This window comes from Cryptotermes secundus, unplaced genomic scaffold (assembly GCF_002891405.2).
Source record: "Cryptotermes secundus unplaced genomic scaffold, Csec_1.0 scaffold56, whole genome shotgun sequence".
Lineage (NCBI taxonomy): Eukaryota > Metazoa > Arthropoda > Insecta > Blattodea > Kalotermitidae > Cryptotermes > Cryptotermes secundus.
This window is the reverse complement of record NW_019744407.1, coordinates 896,563-913,871: the sequence shown is the minus strand read 5'-3', so window position 1 is coordinate 913,871 and position 17,309 is coordinate 896,563. Positions and strand designations below refer to the sequence as shown.

Sequence of the window (17,309 nt, the reverse complement as noted above, 5' to 3'; positions counted from 1 at the left end):
GTATGTAATTATAACACATAAAATAAAGTCTTCTACACGTATATCTGCTTGTACTAGTCATTGCTATGTAACGGATCTCAACAATGGTCATACTTTAATGTTTTCACTATCCGTTTCTTGTCAACGGATTTTAACATAGGAACAATCACTTCAAATCACTATGAAGTTTCTTCGACCTAATTCTCCAATGCTAATTCTCTCTCTCTCAAATTCGCTGTACGACTGGAAACTCATGGTCAGAATTCTCAACTGCGTTGTAGCGCCGATTGTCTTCAAGATAACTTCTCGTCATGGACCACTCACAGAAAACACATCCCCTCTATTGTCGCGTGCTATTCTGTTGGGCTAATTAGCCACTCCATTGGTGCGGTGGCTGCTGCCTAGCAATAGAAAACACTCTTCCTATGTTGCGTGCGCGTATTTCGGGGGTGGCCTAGAGATGGACGTTCTTCTATTGTTGCGTGCACGTTGGTCGCAGGGTGTTTACTCAGCCGTTGCCTAGCAATACTTTGAGCAAATCTGTCACAATTTGTATGTGTATGCATGTAGCTATGTAAGCTACATGCATACACATACACATATGCGGATCAAACATATAATTACGTAAGCGTTCCTTTGCGTTTCTTTTTTAAAGGAAAAAATCTCCGGGCTCCAAAAAAAAGGGGGGGTGAGTGACCTGATGAGCTTCTCAAGGACCCTTCAGCAATGAGATGTTTCTTTTCCCCTTTGATAAAGAAGAAATCATTAAGTCACTGCTTACAAGTGTGAGATAATCTTCCTCCACTGACAGGAATACTGTCTGCTGCTACCTCCCTTCGTTATAAGAGGGCTCTGTGCATCATAAATTAGCATGTTGTTCGCTTGACTGTACATACTCAATGGTTCCAGAACAGGACTCAAAATCTTCATGAGATGGAGAGGAGAGTTATAATTATGCAGAGCCTGTGTCTGCTGTGTCTGTCTAAAAAGGGCACTGACAGTGTTCCGCTATTAGCTTTGTGTCATTTCAGGAGTCAAACGCACGTTTAACTGTCTGCGAACACGTTTCTTTTACTGGAAACATCATTGACAAAGAATATAAATAAAATTTCGAATTATAAGAACAATTGGAGCGTTTCATATATATATATATATAATGTAATATAATTCCGCACACAAGAAAATATTTCCGCTTCGTCAGTGAACTAATATTGTTAGTTAATAATCCACAGTCTATAACGCATTATCGTATATATGTGAAATCTAATGCCTTTTCAAATTGTATTTCCTATTCTTTAGTATTTTATGCTCAAGCACGAACAAACTGAACAGAATCTCGAAAACCCATAACTCTGAGAACACTGAACAGCTTTGAATAGTGTTTATTGTTCCATATTATTAAATGATCAAACAATTTTTTTCAAATTCGCTAGGAAAATGAACTTCTTGTCATTTTTATGTCGCTTCAATCGTTTTGTAAAAAGAGCAAAGAAAAAAATGCAATTCCACAGCAATAAAACCAAAGCTGATCTTTTTCCTAGAACTGGATTACATAAATAAATTCGTTAATTATTTAAGAAAACTTTATTTTGGAGACCTCAAGTTCTACCAGTGGGACGATTTCCACTAGAAAAGAAAATACTGATCTAGGCTCTGCTTAAAAGGAATAAATAAATTAAGAAAAAAACTGCCGTTTCTATAAACTGAACTGTATATTTCTAACTTCAGAATTGTCTCGTATAAACAGATTTTCTGTGTCAGTATAGGCCTGTGTTTATATACTTCCTTTGGTTATCTTATATTTGTACAGACTGTGCATACTACTGATTGAAGACATCTTTTGGGAAGGGTCAGGAATCTGAAATTACTGATAAATTTATCATTTTCTTAATACTGAAAAGGACTAATATAATATCTTCCTGTTTTGTTTTGTTTTGTTTTGTTTTTTTCTTCCTGTATGTGTCACGTATAGCCGGTCACGGTAGCCGAGCGGTCTAAGGCATGTACTGTCTTCGCTCTCTTGGAAACCGGGAATGTGGGTTCGAATCCCACTCAGGGCATGGATGTTTAGTTTGTGTGTGTGCGTTTTTCTGTGTTTATGTACAGGTAGAGGCCTTGCGACGAGCTGATCACCCGCCCAAGGAGTCCTACCGAACGTGTAAGATCTAGAAAAACCGAAGTGAACGGAGAAGTTCATGGAGGTAGGCCTAGGCCCACTGGGGCTGTAGTGCCAATGAAAAAAAAATGTGTCACGTATCGATTTGACTCCCCGTAATTTAATTTTGGCCGTAAATAAATTTAGCAACCCAAACATCGGCATTTGTTTAACTTATCTTCTGCGAACATTCTACATTCTTATAAAGAGAAATATTCTGTTAATATTCCGTATCTCTTTAGTTGTGTTCTAACTTGGTCTTAGGAATTTTGTAATTTAAAGTACAGTTTGTAGAATTTGAGGTTCTCATAGAGGTGGTTATGAAGAGTTCTGTCTTCTTGGATATGTGTAGTCATTTGGAAATCGACTGACGTTTCGGAGGAACATATCACCTCCATCTTCAGGTTCGAAGAATAAGCCAAGCAAGAAACCAGCATGAAGCAGGTAGAATCCAGAAGGGACATATTCCTCCGAAGCGTCTGTTGACTTTCAACTGACTACACGGCGTCAAAGCCCGTAAAACAGAAGTCTAAAATGTGATTTCGTTGGCCAATTATTTTAAAGTCTGCCATAATGCCCAGAGAGTTTTCAAGGTCACTGGAGGAAGATATGCATGTGAAGCACACATTCATATTATTTGGAGTTTAAATATAACACACTGATTTACTGTTTTTAGAATACCTCACAGTCTGACTACTTTCCGTCTGACGAACTTATTTTGGGGACCTGTAATTGTGTAGGGACAGGTGCGCGCTTGTAATAAAATGGTATATGACGTCTGCTCTTTATAAATACCAAAGTTCGGGGACCGTAGAACATGTCAGTGCCACCAGGAAGCCGCCCACCTGTAAACATGGCCCTCTACTGTCCCTAAGCCTGCGTGTATGCAATAAACTCTTCTAGAAAATTAGAGAAATGAATCGATCGCGGAGGTGCGCAGGCAAATATAAATGCTTTGAAGCATTCATGCTACTCAGTGTTATGACTCGCCTATTTCATCCTCCATACTTGTCAAATATCGCTCTTATAAGGGCTGAATCCTTAAATATCTCCATTTTCTTCTTTAATTCATTGCTTCTGCACGTGATTTTCTACTCAGCTGTGTCTTCGGTATTTAAATAAGTCGGAAAGTTGGTACATCATTTTTTTCTACTTTGACTTATAAATGATATATTAGTATAATTAACTCTACGGAACAAAGTAGTTCTTGAGAAGCTGACAGTCAGTCAGCTGATCATGAAAATACCCGCTATTTATGGAAATGAAAGATTAATTACGGTGTTCATAAGTACCCAATCAAAACCTAATTCAGGAGGAAATTAAGAGGAGATTGAACTCGGGTAATGCTTGCTACCATTCAGACCAGAACCTTTTGTGTTCTCGTCTGCTGTCCAAAAACATAAAAATTAGAATATACAAAAATACAATTTTGCCTGTGGCTTTGTATGGGTGTGAAACTTGGTCTCTGACATTAAGGGCGGAGCATAGACTGGCGGTGTTTGAGAAGAGGGTGTTGAGGAGAATATTTGGACCAAAGAGAGATGAAGGGACAGAAGGTTAGAGAAAACTTCATAGTGAGGTGCTTCATAAATTGTACTCTTCTCCAAGTGTAATTAGAATGATCAAGTCCAGGAGGATGAGGTGGGCAGGGCATGTAGAACGAATGAGGGAGAGGAGAAATGCATATAGGATATTGGTGGGAAAGCCGGAAGGAAGGAGACCACTGTGAAGACCAAGGCATAGGTGGGTGGACAATATTAGAATGGATCTTAGAGAGGCAGGACGGTATGGTATGGATTGGATTGGTCTGACTCTGGATAGGGTCCAGTGGAGGGCTCTTATGAACACGGTAATGAACCTTCAGGTTCCATAAAATGCTTGGAAATTCTTGAGTAGCTGCACTATTGGCGGCTTCCCAAGAAGGGCTCAGCTCCATGAGTGAGTTCATAAGTACCTGCAATTTTTTCGCTGCCTGATGCCAGATATACATTAGAACTTGCCAATAAGAAGTGGCGTCACCCATCCCCCTTCTCAGTGAGATATCTACTACTGCAAATTTGTTAAACCAGGGGTTCGTGGCCCAGGCGTTCTGCAGGAAACTTCACTAATAACGAATTTTAATTTAACAGAATTCTGGAGTAAAAATAATATGTAATTAGGAAGTTGCTTTAATTGCATGATACGTCGAATTGGCTGGTAAACTACATTTACAGAACACCTGTACCTAACACATGCTTGAGAAATTTGCCCGCAACAAAAGACAAAGCAGGTGCATTCGCATTCGTTGTTGGGTGTACCTCAGAGAAATAAATTCGTTGTCTCGAATCAGGAGTTTAATCTTGTTAGAACTGAGGTGTTACTGACAAAATTACATTACGTAATGGCAAGCAATGAAATAGATTAACACAAATAGAGCACCTGATGATGGCACTGTAATGCCGAAACATGTTGTGAAGTAAAAAGTAAAATTGAGTGCACTAAAAGACAGACACTGCTTACATATAATGGACGAAGATCAGTGCAACAGGACGCTAAAATACAACAGTAATTTCTTGTGGCAATTAACCTCTTTTGCCTTTAATCCTATATTTTATTATGGCTAATAGCTAAAGGAAGACAGTACAGTAAAAAGTAAGTAAAGTAAAGCCATCCCTGTAACAGGCTATGAAGGCCCAAAGGGTTGTGAGAAGTCGAGGTTCCCACATTTTCTAGACAGTCGGCTAATAGATGGCGGTAAGGTTTGTTGCCTTACGCGCCGGTCGCCCTTTACCCCCAAGAATATTCCTGGTACTCATTTCTGTTAGTGGCTGAGTCAACCCCAGGGCCATAATGAGGCTGGAAGGATTAGGTAAATTGAAGAAATCCACCACATCGGGATTCAAGAAAATATCAGGCACGGATGTAACTGGAACCAAAGGGGCAAGCGAACCTCAGGCTTCAATACCATCCTAAGGCAACGATTGCAATGATCCATAAAAACGTCATCTTTCCACAGCGGCACTGCTACAAGTGCAGTGAAGTTGTCCCTGTGCTTAACTAATTAAGCACTACGCCATGAATGAGTATGGGGAAGTGAATATATAAATCCACATTTTCTTGACGTCGGCATTAGCTGGAGGTGAGTGGTCAGCTTCACGCCCCGACGGCTTTATCGCAGGGGAAAGAGCCCCCGATACCCATTGGATAGGAGGCTAGGTGGGCCGCCGGTCTGGACGACGTGGAGGTGAGAAAATTCTTGACTCTACCGGGACTTGAACTCCGACCCCTCAGTCGTCCAGCCCGTAGCCAGCCGCTATACCGACTACGCTATCCCGGCTCCCTGCTACAAGTGCAGTAAGTAGCAAAAAGAAAAATATTCTTCTCCATTTCTCCTCTTGCTCCCACTCTGGAGCATAGGGCTGATTACTCAGATTCTTGATCTACGCGGTAGCGTAGTGGTTAAGGAACTATGCTACAAGCCTGAAGGTCGCGGGTTCAAGTCCCGATGAGGTCATTGGATTTTTTTCAGTTGACCAAATCCTTCCAGCCGCACTATGGCCCTGGGGTTCACTCAGCCTCTAACAGAAATGAGTACCAGAAATTAATGAAATAATTTTCCTGGGGAGTAAAGCGCGGCCGGCGCGTAAAGCTGACAACCTTACCGCCATCTTTAAGCCGATTTTCTAGATAATGTGGGACCCTCAACGTCTCACAACCCTATAGGCCTTCACGGCCTGGTACAGGGATAGTTCTACTTTTTTACTTTACTTGATCATTTTACAGACTGATTTTACTGGACGGGTAACCAGCCCGTCGCAAAGTCTCTAACTAAACAGAGAACGACACAAACAAAGAATAAACTCGTACACACAGCAAACATCCCTGCTTTATGTGGGATTCGAACCCACGATCCCGGCTTTTGAGCGAGCGAAGACAGTACATACATACACTAGACGCTCGGCTACCGTGACCGGCAAGAAGAAAAGTAAGGTGTTATAAATCTTGTTTCTGTTTGTGATGCACAAGAACTGGTGATGTACAGTACGTGCTCCTGTTCTTTCCTGTTAGGCTTCGTGGCTATATTAAACCTAATATCCAAAATTGTACAGCAAAAGCAAAACTTTTCTATCGAAAGCTGCAGTCACTAAAAACTGTAAAAGTATGATAACCTAAATTTCAATACAATACATATGCAAGTGCTGCCTCCTACAGGGTACGTTCCGACATTGCATTTGTAGAAGAAGCTCATACAATGGCGGAAACTTTAATAAAGCCCTCTACATATTTATCTGTCTGTATATTTAAACGTGGTTTGCCATTGAAAAGCACTCGTATGAACAGAAGCCTAGTGCTTTTCTGGCAAACTTTCATATTGTCACGTATCAGGGCTTCGCGTGACTTGTAAAACTGGTTTTGGATTTGATTATCGAGTTTATTAGACCTTTATACGAGTACATTATTTTACATTTCACAAATCACTGTCTTCAACTGGACACACTCGACTTCTGCCCACACCACTCCTCCAACTGAACTGTCAGTCAAAAGTCAAAGTCAGATTGCGACTGACGGTCAGTCAGTCAGTAAGTCTCGGTATCAAGCACCCTCCTGGGGCTCATGACAAGATATTTATTACTCCTCGACAATTACGGTCTTGTTTCTGTGGGGCGCCATCTCTGACGAGAGGACGGGTCTGTCTTTTGTATATGGTGCTCGTCCTTACCAGCAGTCTTTCTCGGGTCCGAGTCCCTTGGGACTCGCGACCATATTTTACTGTCTCAGATTTGAGACTTCCATTTTCGTCGCTTCTTACGACTCGCAGGGTCACGGCTGAGATATTCGACCCCAACTCCACACGGTGTTGAACTGTCAGTCAAAGTCACATTGCGACTGACGGTCAGTTAGTCTGTCTGTCTTGGTGTCGAGCCCCAGATGGAGCTGATGACCAGATTTTTTTTTTTTTTTCGTTATGTGAAAGTTACTGTCCTGTCCATTTGGGACGCCCTCTGACGAGAGGTCGGGTCTGTCATTTGTCAGTCATAGTCCGTATTAATAAGTCCATTTTAAGTATTTACATATATTTACAAATGTAATCTTAATTCTTATTTCTATGTACAATATATACAAGGCCTCTGTCAATCCAGGTTCAATACAGCAGATTATGCCCTATGTCCTCTATCGTTGCTTACTCGTTGCCGCGAGATGTGTTTACTAAGTCGTTGCCTAAGCGGCCTCCGTAGTCTAGGGGTAACGTTCCCACCTCACGACTCAAGGTACGCGGGTTCAAAGCCGGCGGAGGTCGTGGAATTTTTAAGGGCGGAAAAATTCAGGGAACAAGTCCTCCGGGAGGGACTTTAAGCCGTGTGTCCCGTGTCGTAGATTTACGGCACGTAAAAGAACCTCATGTCTCTAGGAGACCTCTGAGCTAAATTACAGGCCCTTTCCCGCCCAAGTAGTCTCCAATGCCTCTTGTGGATGGGGGAAGCATCAAGGTACCGGGGGCCGACCTCGTTGGCTCTACGGGGGCTGATGGCACGCACCGTTACCGGTAGGGTATGGCGACAGTAAAAATTAAAGGGGAACGCACAATGGACCAATAACTGGTCTAAGTGCATGGGGAACCCACCCCCTCTCAATACGAATATGAATACGAAAAGTCGTTGCCTAGCAATGGGTCTGTGGGTCACAATATGATGTGCCCTTCTCTGAAACAAAGTTTCGAACTTCTCTCTGCGTTAACTCATCAGAGCTGCCATCTCTCCTCACAGATATCTTCCGTATTTATTTTCGTAATGTCATGACCATCCTGCAAAATGGGCCTAGGTCGTGGTCGCTTCTCGACCGCCCCCGCCCTCGTTGATTCACCATTCATATGTGTCCTACTCCTGGAGAGGCACCTCTCAGCTAAGGCGTGTAACTCAGTCTGATAAGGTCCATGGATCGAATTCTGCAACTGACAATTCTATGAATACATTTGTTTCGTAACTGGATAGTGCCTTTACACTTCAAACCGTACCTTATCAGTTCTTCCCGATTCATAACCATTTTCAATTCAGCATTACAACTGTACGTGTAGCGTAACACGTAATGACGTAGTTGCATAATAAAAGTTCTCATGTTTTTAACACTTAGAGAAATTGAAATATATTAACAAATTAAGCTCCAACTCCAAGCATATCCTCATAGTTCTTTTATTATTATTATTATTATTATTAATTAGCGACACAATAAGTAACCAGACTGTAAATGTAAAGGTAAAGCTGTCCTTGTGCTTAATTAAGCACTATGTCATGAAGACCTATGCGGGAGTGGAGACATAGCTTCCCCAGTCTTGACCTTCACACTGGATGAAGATGAATGGTCAGCTTCACCCTCGGGGGAAGACCCCCCGGTATTCACTGGTTAGAAAGCTGGGTGGGTCCCAGAGCCCATCTGGACGCTATTAAAAGGAGAAAAATCACTTTATCCAACCGGGAATCGAACCCCAGCCGTCCAAGCCGTGGCCCGTTGACTGGGCTATCCCAGCTCATACCGGACTACAGAACGTCGAACGAGAGACAGTGATAATGAACTGTGAGTCAGGTGAAATGTGGAAATTTGATCAGTTTTCAAGTGTTCATTTGGAGGGGCAGATTACAAAACATGGCGGTGTAGGAATATAAAACTGAGTATATACTATATTGTTGTGTCGTCACCAAAATGCAGGGCAAAATCATGACATAAACGTAGGTACCAGAAGTTTTGAAAATATGGCACAGTTCAGATATTTGGGAACGATTATAACAAATCAAAACCTGATTCAAAAGGAAAATAAGAGGATATTGCACTCGGGCCATTGAGTCCATTCTTCTCGTCTGCTGTCTAAAAACACAAAAATTAGACTATACAAAACTATAATTTTGCCTGTGGTTCTATATTGGTGTGAAACTTGGTCTCTGACATTAAGAGAGAAACATAGACTGAGGGTATTTGAGAACAGGGTGTTGGGAAGGATGTTTGGACTGAAGAGAAATGAAGTGACAGGAGGTTGGAGAAAACTGCATAACGAGGAGCTTCATAACTTGTACTCTTCTCCAAGTATAAGTAGAAAGATCAAGTTAAGAAAGATGAGATGAGCATGGCATGTAGCATAAATGGGGCTAAAAGGAATGTATGTAGGATATTGGTGGGAAAGCCAGAAGGCAAGAGACCAATGAGAAGACCAAGACGTAGGTAGATGGACAATATTGAAATGGATCTTAGACAGGAAGGATTGGATTGATCTGGCTCAGGTTAAGGACCGGTGGAGGGTTCTTGTAAACACAGTAATGAACCTTTTTTCCCTTGGCACTACAGCCCCAGTAGGCCTAGGCCTACCTCCATGAACTTCTCCAGTAATGAACTTTTGGGTTCATTAAAATGCTGGGAAGTTCTTGAGTAGCTGCATAATAGGAGGCTTCTCAAGTAGGGCTCACCTCCATGAGTGAGGGAGTAGGCATATAAAATCTGTCCGAAAGTCGAACTGGTTATATGGTAGGATGATACTGTAAAACAGCAGAAGTTTTTTACTCGTATTTTACTGACTTCCTTCGTCAGATCTGAATAATTTTCAACGTGGATAATTTTTCATTAAATACAAATGGCAAGAAAGTGTCCTCATAGTCTTACTTTTACAGGACTAAATATTTTAGAGTCGATACAACTGGCCTAGAGAAAGCACCGTGGTCGCGCACAAAATGACTCCATATTTAATTGCTACGTGCATTTTGTCATCTTCGTGTTTCAGTGAAGTCTATCATTGTGTTCATTTTCTTTGCGCTATTTTAGCCCTTGAACTGCTCAACATGGTTTATTTAGGCTTGATATTTATATGATCGTATGTTATAAACAAATATTTATGAAATCATAAATAAAATTATTCTAGCAAGTAGCTGAACATATTTTGATTATAACACAGAGAACATATGCATCATTAATGATGCCTAGCATAAAACGTATTCCAGGAGTCATTGTACAGCGTACTTGAATAATCCTATTTATTTTTCATGATATCTGTTATGAATACTTGTTTCAGTATATTTTACAGTTTATTTTGCCAAATCTGTGAAGGACTTCCAAAGGGAAAAGGACTCATGTAGCGATGCAGTAACTACTTAGGCGGATAATAACTGCGCCATTGAAAATTAATGGCGCAGTTTTATCCACTTTATCTGCCCGTCTAAGGATGTAATGCTTCCCGTAAGAAGTACTGGATTATGACGTAACTTTATTACCATGTTTATCACTTATCAAGGGCTTCAAACTACCTCCGTTTCCACCTTATAAAGAATATTTCAGTAGTTATTTTATTGTAGTGTTGATAGCGCAAATATTTGTCTTAATTAATTACAGAACATTTATTTCTACCTATTCTATTTCAAAAAATTCTTAGGTTTCTTGGTACTATTGTTTAGAAACTCCTAATGTAATTATGTAACACTTCAGTTTAGTTTAGTATTGTAGATTAATAATGTCGCAGTTTCGACAAGAAATTACAGTGCCTTCAAAGAAATTTTGAGAATTACTGTTCTGTTAATTAATAGCTATTCAATAGCGACCAATAAAACTGGATAGTGATTGCAATGGTAATTACTGCAAAAATAATGGGTCTGTAGACTTACATTTCACATCAGAGGGCAAGAATAGAGAAAGTCCATTCCAATCCTTTATTGGCTTCTTTTAAATTTCACTAACAGTCTGCATTTCCGCCCCCTGTGTAATGTCAAATTTTCGTAGAACTCGGTATTTACTGCATTCCATTGCAGGACAATCCATCAGGGTACCTGTTAACTCCCTATCAGCAGTGCCAACACGGATGGCCTGCGGACCTGTGGGACGAAAATCACCATATCGCCATTGATAGCGGGTTCTGTGTTGAGTTTTATTTTATGGTTTTGGTTACATCAGGGATTTCTTGGACCTAGAAGCTTCAGACTTCCCTTGTACTGCGGCCACTTCTGGCCTATTGTACGAGCCCCAGATGATAGGTGAGGGTGATTGTGGAGCAATTGGTGGAATGAAGTTGGCAGGGGAAACCGAAGTACTCCGAGAAAACCTGCCCCAGCGCCACTTTGTCCACCACAAATCCCACTTGAGCAGACCCGGGATCGAACCCGGGCCGCCGCGGTGGGAAGCCAGCGACTAACCCCTTGAGCTATGGGCGGCCGAATACGTCAGTAAGTAAAGTAAAGCTATCCCTGCACCAGGCCGTGAAGGCCCATAAGGTTGTGAGACGTTGAGGGTCCCACATTATCTAGACAATCGGCTCAGAGGTGCCGGTAAGGTTGTCAGCCTCACGGGCCGGCCGCGCTTTACTCCCGAGGAAAATTATTTAATTAATTCCTGTTTCTTATTTCTGTTAGAGGCGGAGTCGACCTCAGGGCCATAATGCGCCTGAAAGAATTAGGTCGATTGAAAATCCAATGACTCCTCTGGAATCGAAACCGCGACCTTTCGACTTGTAGCATAGTGCCTCAACCAACTACGCTACCGCGTGCCCCCTCACCCCTTCACACCCTATTTATTTCAAATTAATTTTAATATTGCCGTCCCAGTTACACCTAAGACTTCCAAGTGATCCCTGCCCCAGAGGTATTCCGACCAGAATCTTGTACATATTTGCCTCATATTCACCTCATGCACCGCCCAGCTTATCCTTGTTGTTATTATTAAACTCCTCATAAATATACAGGTTACGGTACGTATAAGTACACCTATTTTGAATAGGTTGAATAGTTGATGCCTACCAGTACTTATGGAACTCTTCATGCATTGATGCTAGTATTATAATTATGTGAATCCTTAACTTCAGCCTCGTTTATATGACGTTCGTAAAACAATGACTGTATAAAAACTTCAGCTTCCTTGTTCGGTTAGTGCTAAAAATGATTAATGCATTTATATGCAGATGTGTATTGAGATTGTACATATTTCACAGGCTACAGGCAAGAAATTTTTCTTTGTTCGAAGCAAGGGACGGAGAAGGGCTTGGGTTTTGATAACAATATTCTGGAGAGAAAATGATAGAATTTGAAGGTAGTGTTCCAGTTATACCCTAATAAACTGAAGGATTTCAAAGCAGGCACAGACAAATAAAAGGTAAAAATTGTGTCCTTACAATCGAAATATATAGTAACTAATATTATATTATATTATAACATCCTGTTCCACATTATTGATTAATTAAAAAATGTCTCTGATGTTCCGTCTTATATGCAACACTTTTCAAAAGTTTGTTTAAAGTAAATTTTAAACAAAAGTTTAAAAAGTGTTGCATGTAAGACGGAATATCAGAGACATTTATTAGTTAATATAATGACTAAAACAGTGATGTGTGTAAATCTATCATGTTAAATGCAGATTGCTTGTTCTTAAATAAACCCACATCTAGTTGTATTGAATACAAATTCAGATGTAATGTACCTCTCTGTTATATGAATACTTTATCCAGCATTGTCATTGCCTGACGTATAATTGGTATATACGATATTTCGGAAGCTGGCTATATTTCCGAAAAGACTCGTATTCAAATATGCCTTAGATAATAAAAAATATTCAAAAGAGTATTCATATAAATAATCAGCAATTGTCGAAACATGTAGAGAGTCTCATTTCTGTTAGAATGCAGTGAACTTTTGGAATTAACTTACACTCGTTACGTATCTGATGGCCAACCGGCTAGATACTTGCACCTGGGTGTAAGAAATATTTTGTTTCCGTAATATATGTTGAATATTAAAGCACGGTACTCCTTCTATGTCTATTAAAAATATTGATTATGTGCGGCTGGCCAGTATCTCATTCAGCACGACGATCTGTACGTGTGCGGTGTAGCAGACTATATGGCTTCTCATCCAATTGCCTGCCACTTATGCCACCTGTGTAACACGCAACACGCTTGATGAAACTGACAAACGCGCAGCTAAATTTCGTTGTTATGTATAAACATAATTATGACCACACGCATATTTTTAAAAAATTTTAATGACAGTTTCACTGCAAAATAAAGTAGTTCCATAACAAACGGTGACCAATTACAGTACGCTGTAATTTTCCAACTTTTTGCCTTCTCATGTTTGTATCTATATGTTTGCAAAAACAATGAAAAGACATCAATATTTCGGTCAATCAATTGCAGCTACACATATGAACAGAAATTCAGAAATATTACATTAATATATCAAAATTCTTTTACAATGTTCTCCTGGCTTCGAGAACATGAGAAGATTAATCACGATCAAGCTAATAACATACTTAATTCACTAGGCGTACTAACTAATTTCAGTGACTGACATACTATTTACCGTGTGTTAAGATGTTGATGGTTTCGTTGTGAAGATAAAAGAGGCTGTTGATGCTTCCCCAGAAGGTCAGTAAGGGTCGGTATCCTGTGAAGATATATGGATTAAACTGTAGATGAGGTGGCATATCACGGAAATGCAGGAGATTTTTCCTTTTCTTCGGACTTTCATTATCGTTTGAACGTTTCTTCGCGGTTCCTTCATAATGTTTATACATTTGATGATCGTCATCTACACGTTCGTATGTAAAAGACCCTTCATCGGAGACCCGGATGCTTGTACCGCCAGCCAGCAGAGATTGACTATGCTGCTGCTTAACAACAAACGCATTGTTTGACATTTCAGAAAAAAAATCACGGCTTTACGTTCTTATAAAGACCGGATTCGAATTTTGGTGGGGTAACGGTGGGTTGCTTACACGCGTCGTTTTAGTGTCACCTAATAAAATTTCCACGAGACATCGCGCCGTTTGGGATTGCTGTTCTCTTATCTGGAACGCTGGAACGCCGAAGAGAGACCAGCACGTTCCTTCTAAACACAAAACCTAAGCCCACTAATGGAGGCCATACTGCTACAGTACCCACAATCCCTCTCAACAACGCAGCATTCACCTTTTATAGAGGTAAAAAATCGTTGCTGTGGAAACCAGTATTGATTACACCGTCGTCGCAGATATTCTGTGAGGAATAGCTGGTATAATACACGTAACTTTTAATAACACGAACGAAATTTGAAATTATTTAAATTAGAGGCCGTAATGGGTTATGTATTCATATTTTAGGGATATTAACGACCTTTGCTCACATTTGAGACCAGCGCAAGCGCAGTTGGTCTCTTCGTATTCAGAACCGTTCATACTCGTCGTTCATGTAAAATGGACATTCATATTGGAAGGGAGGTAAAATATCACCACATTTGCACTATTTCTTTGGTCACTTAGCGCACGTGTCGATGCGGAGACGAAGTTTTGCCCTGAAATATATAAATACGCGTGAATGGCACTCCAGCATCATCATTTCAGAGTTGATTTACACGTTCAGTCTGTGTTTTCAGATATTACGTAGTCAAGTGACCCCTTTTAATGTGGCAATTTCTGCTAATTTGTTAGGGCAAAGCAACCCGAAATTTGGTCACTTGGTAGTTTATGCATCGCAACTGTTCTCTCTTCAATCACACACACATATATATATAAAGCTTTCGTGTTTGAGAAGTGGAGAAGTAATAACAATTGGGACCATGTTTAATTGTGCTCTTACTCCTCTCATTTCGTAGGGGCTTCGGGAAGCATGTGGTAGCGGTAGCGGAATCGGCCTTCTGCCTTGGCGTCGTCGGGATCTTCCTCCAACTGCCACGCACTTCTCGGAAATGGTTTCTGCTCCATCATCAAGAAAACGCGTAAGTGTACTATATAAGCATTCGTAAGATCCAACAGAAGAAGTCAGTGCATTGATGGAACTGATGAAACGGCGGTAGTGCATTGCTTTATGTCGCTCACACCTTCCCTCATTTGCTACAACGCCAGCATGAACAATGTGAGTAATTTTATACAGCCATGAACATGATGTATACTGAGCAGCACACACCTTACACCTATGTTTATATACAAAATGGTTTATATTATTCTGATATACATTAACGTTCATTGACATGCCGTGAAAAGTTCCCTTTAAATTGTCCGGCCTTGAGAATGACGGAACCCATTGTTCAGAATTTTAGATACACACGGTAATTACCCGAAGGTTTTCTTATTTTAGAGCCCAATAAAATGAAAATGAATACATGATTTAATATTGCCTCTTAATTTTAACCAGATATTGTTAATGGCTAGTAAAGGAGGATGAGATGGGCAGAGGATGTAGCATGAATGGGGGAGAGGAGGAATGCATATAGGATATTGGTGGGAAAGCCAGAAGGAAAGAGACCACAGGGAAGACCAAGACGTAGGTGAGTGGACAATATTAAAATGGATCTTAAAGAAATAGGATGGGATGGTATAGATTGGATTGATTGTCTCAGGATAGGGACCAGTGGGGGCTCTTGTGAACACGGTAATGAACCTTCGGTTTCCATAAATTTCTGGAAAGTTCTTGAGTGGCTGCACAGTTGGCAGCTTCTCAAGAAAGGCTCAGTTCCAAGAGTGAGCGAGTGAGTCATTGTTAATGGCTATTTCTAATAGGACTGTTCAACGAATTGAATATTTAGAACATAACCGAGAGCTGCGTTACAAGAATTCGTACAGTCCTGCTACCTTGTGTGCACAGTCCACTCGTTTGTCCAGAAATAAGAAACTCAAGGTTAAAAATGAGAAGCACCAGTAATATTTTAAGAAAGGCCGCACCATAGCTCAAGCGGTTAGTCGCTAGCTTCCCACCGCGGCGGCCCAGGTTCGATCCCGCGTCTGATCAAGTGGGATTTGTGGTGGACAAAGTGGCGCTTGGGCGGGTTTTCTACGAGTACTTCGGTTTCCCCTGCCAATATTCATTCCACCAAATTCTCCATCATCATAATCAACCGGGGCAGGCTACAATAGGCCAATCAGTGGCCGCCGTGCCGAGTGGACCCAGTTGGACTCCACCCCCCACTAAGCGATTTAAAAAAAAGTTAGTACAAGACAGCCAACTACTCGTACTTGTTTTTCTCACTTTCTACATCGCTGAATTCGAGTAGTGCAAAATGGGTCTTCAAGGAAAAATTCCTTGTAAACACGTGAAGGGTATCCTAATATTTCAGCCATAAAATGTTCCCTCTCCCCCTAAAGGCAGTTATAACTCCCTTGGTGCCACTATATATTTCATATCCGAAGTCCTTCGTTAGCTATTCGACGGTAGAGTTGTTACATGTATCCCATCCATCACTTTTGGAGATAAAAACAAAAACTCCTTTGGGGATAACATGCTTATGAAGCATGTTTTCCTAGAACTATAAGAACTGCATTTCTAAGCGAAGTGGCAATTCCATTTATAATATTCTTCAAGGAATGCATCATTTTGTGTGTTGACACGAGTAAATGAAAGTGAGTTATTTTTATTGATTGTTGTGTTTGTCAGGTGCACCAAAACATATATATAGTCATTTATTATATTTTCTTCGGTGCGTATATATTAATTGCTTGAATTATTCAGTAAATAATGTATTTTTTCGCTTACGAGCATATTACTGAAAAGCTCGTCTCACCTTGTTTATACCGAGGTAATCACAAACCCAAGATAATAATACCTATATTGAGTAATGTTTCTAAATATAGAAACTAAAAATTTTGTTTGTCGATCACTTTTACCCCTAGGATTTGCCTTTCAACACGAGTACTTTCATTACGTTCTTAATGCATTTTATGACAACCCCCACGGATGTTCTTTACCTGTTAAGTCTAATTGAAATATGATTCATACTGGCGCCTTAGGTCAAGCGGTTAGTCGCTGGCTTCCCACCGCGGCGGCCCGGGTTCGATCCCGCGTCTGGTCAAGTGGGATTTGTGGTGGACAAAGTGGCGCTGGGGCAGGTTTTCTCCGAGTACTTCGGTTTCCCCTGCCAATCTTCATTCCACCAATTGTTCTACAATCACCCTCACCTATCATCTGGGGCTGGTACAATAGGCCAGAAGTGGTCGCAGTACAAGGGACTTAGTACCACCCCACTAGCAATAAAAAAATATTCGTACTGGATCTGAGATTCTCATAGCAGAGACTATTAAGAGTACTGCCTTCTTGGATATGACTGTACGGTATCACGTCCCAGAAGATATTACCCTTCGCTGTATGATTTAGTACTTTCTCTGTTCCCTTAATGTCAGTCTCAGACACAAATGGCATACGAGGGGGTACCCAAAAGAAACCGAACTTATTTTTTTAACTTATTTATTCAAATTTTAAGCACAAACCTTC

The 17,309-nt window shown here is 40.8% G+C and overlaps 2 protein-coding genes across 4 annotated transcripts in view; one reads left to right on the top strand and one right to left on the bottom strand.

The window, feature by feature from the left end:
- LOC111874683 (progestin and adipoQ receptor family member 4) overlaps nucleotides 1-13,912 on the bottom strand; it is a 44,492-nt gene extending 30,580 nt beyond the window's left edge. The window contains exon 1 of the mRNA XM_023870386.2: nucleotides 13,432-13,912. Within this exon, the coding sequence (XP_023726154.1) occupies nucleotides 13,432-13,768 (337 nt within the window). The 5' untranslated portion in view covers nucleotides 13,769-13,912. The remainder of the gene's footprint in view (nucleotides 1-13,431) is intronic.
- Nucleotides 1-17,309, top strand: part of LOC111874650 (dual specificity protein kinase CLK2) — a 127,391-nt gene that overhangs the window by 22,722 nt on the left and 87,360 nt on the right. For 2 of the 3 annotated variants that reach the window (XM_023870327.2, XM_023870326.2), the window contains exons 1-2: nucleotides 14,288-14,326; nucleotides 14,701-14,823. In XM_023870327.2, the coding sequence (XP_023726095.1) occupies nucleotides 14,303-14,326; nucleotides 14,701-14,823 (147 nt within the window). In that variant the 5' untranslated portion in view covers nucleotides 14,288-14,302. Of the gene's footprint in view, nucleotides 1-14,287; nucleotides 14,327-14,700; nucleotides 14,824-17,309 lie in introns of those variants that run through there. The other variant, XM_023870331.2, reaches the window with a different exon arrangement.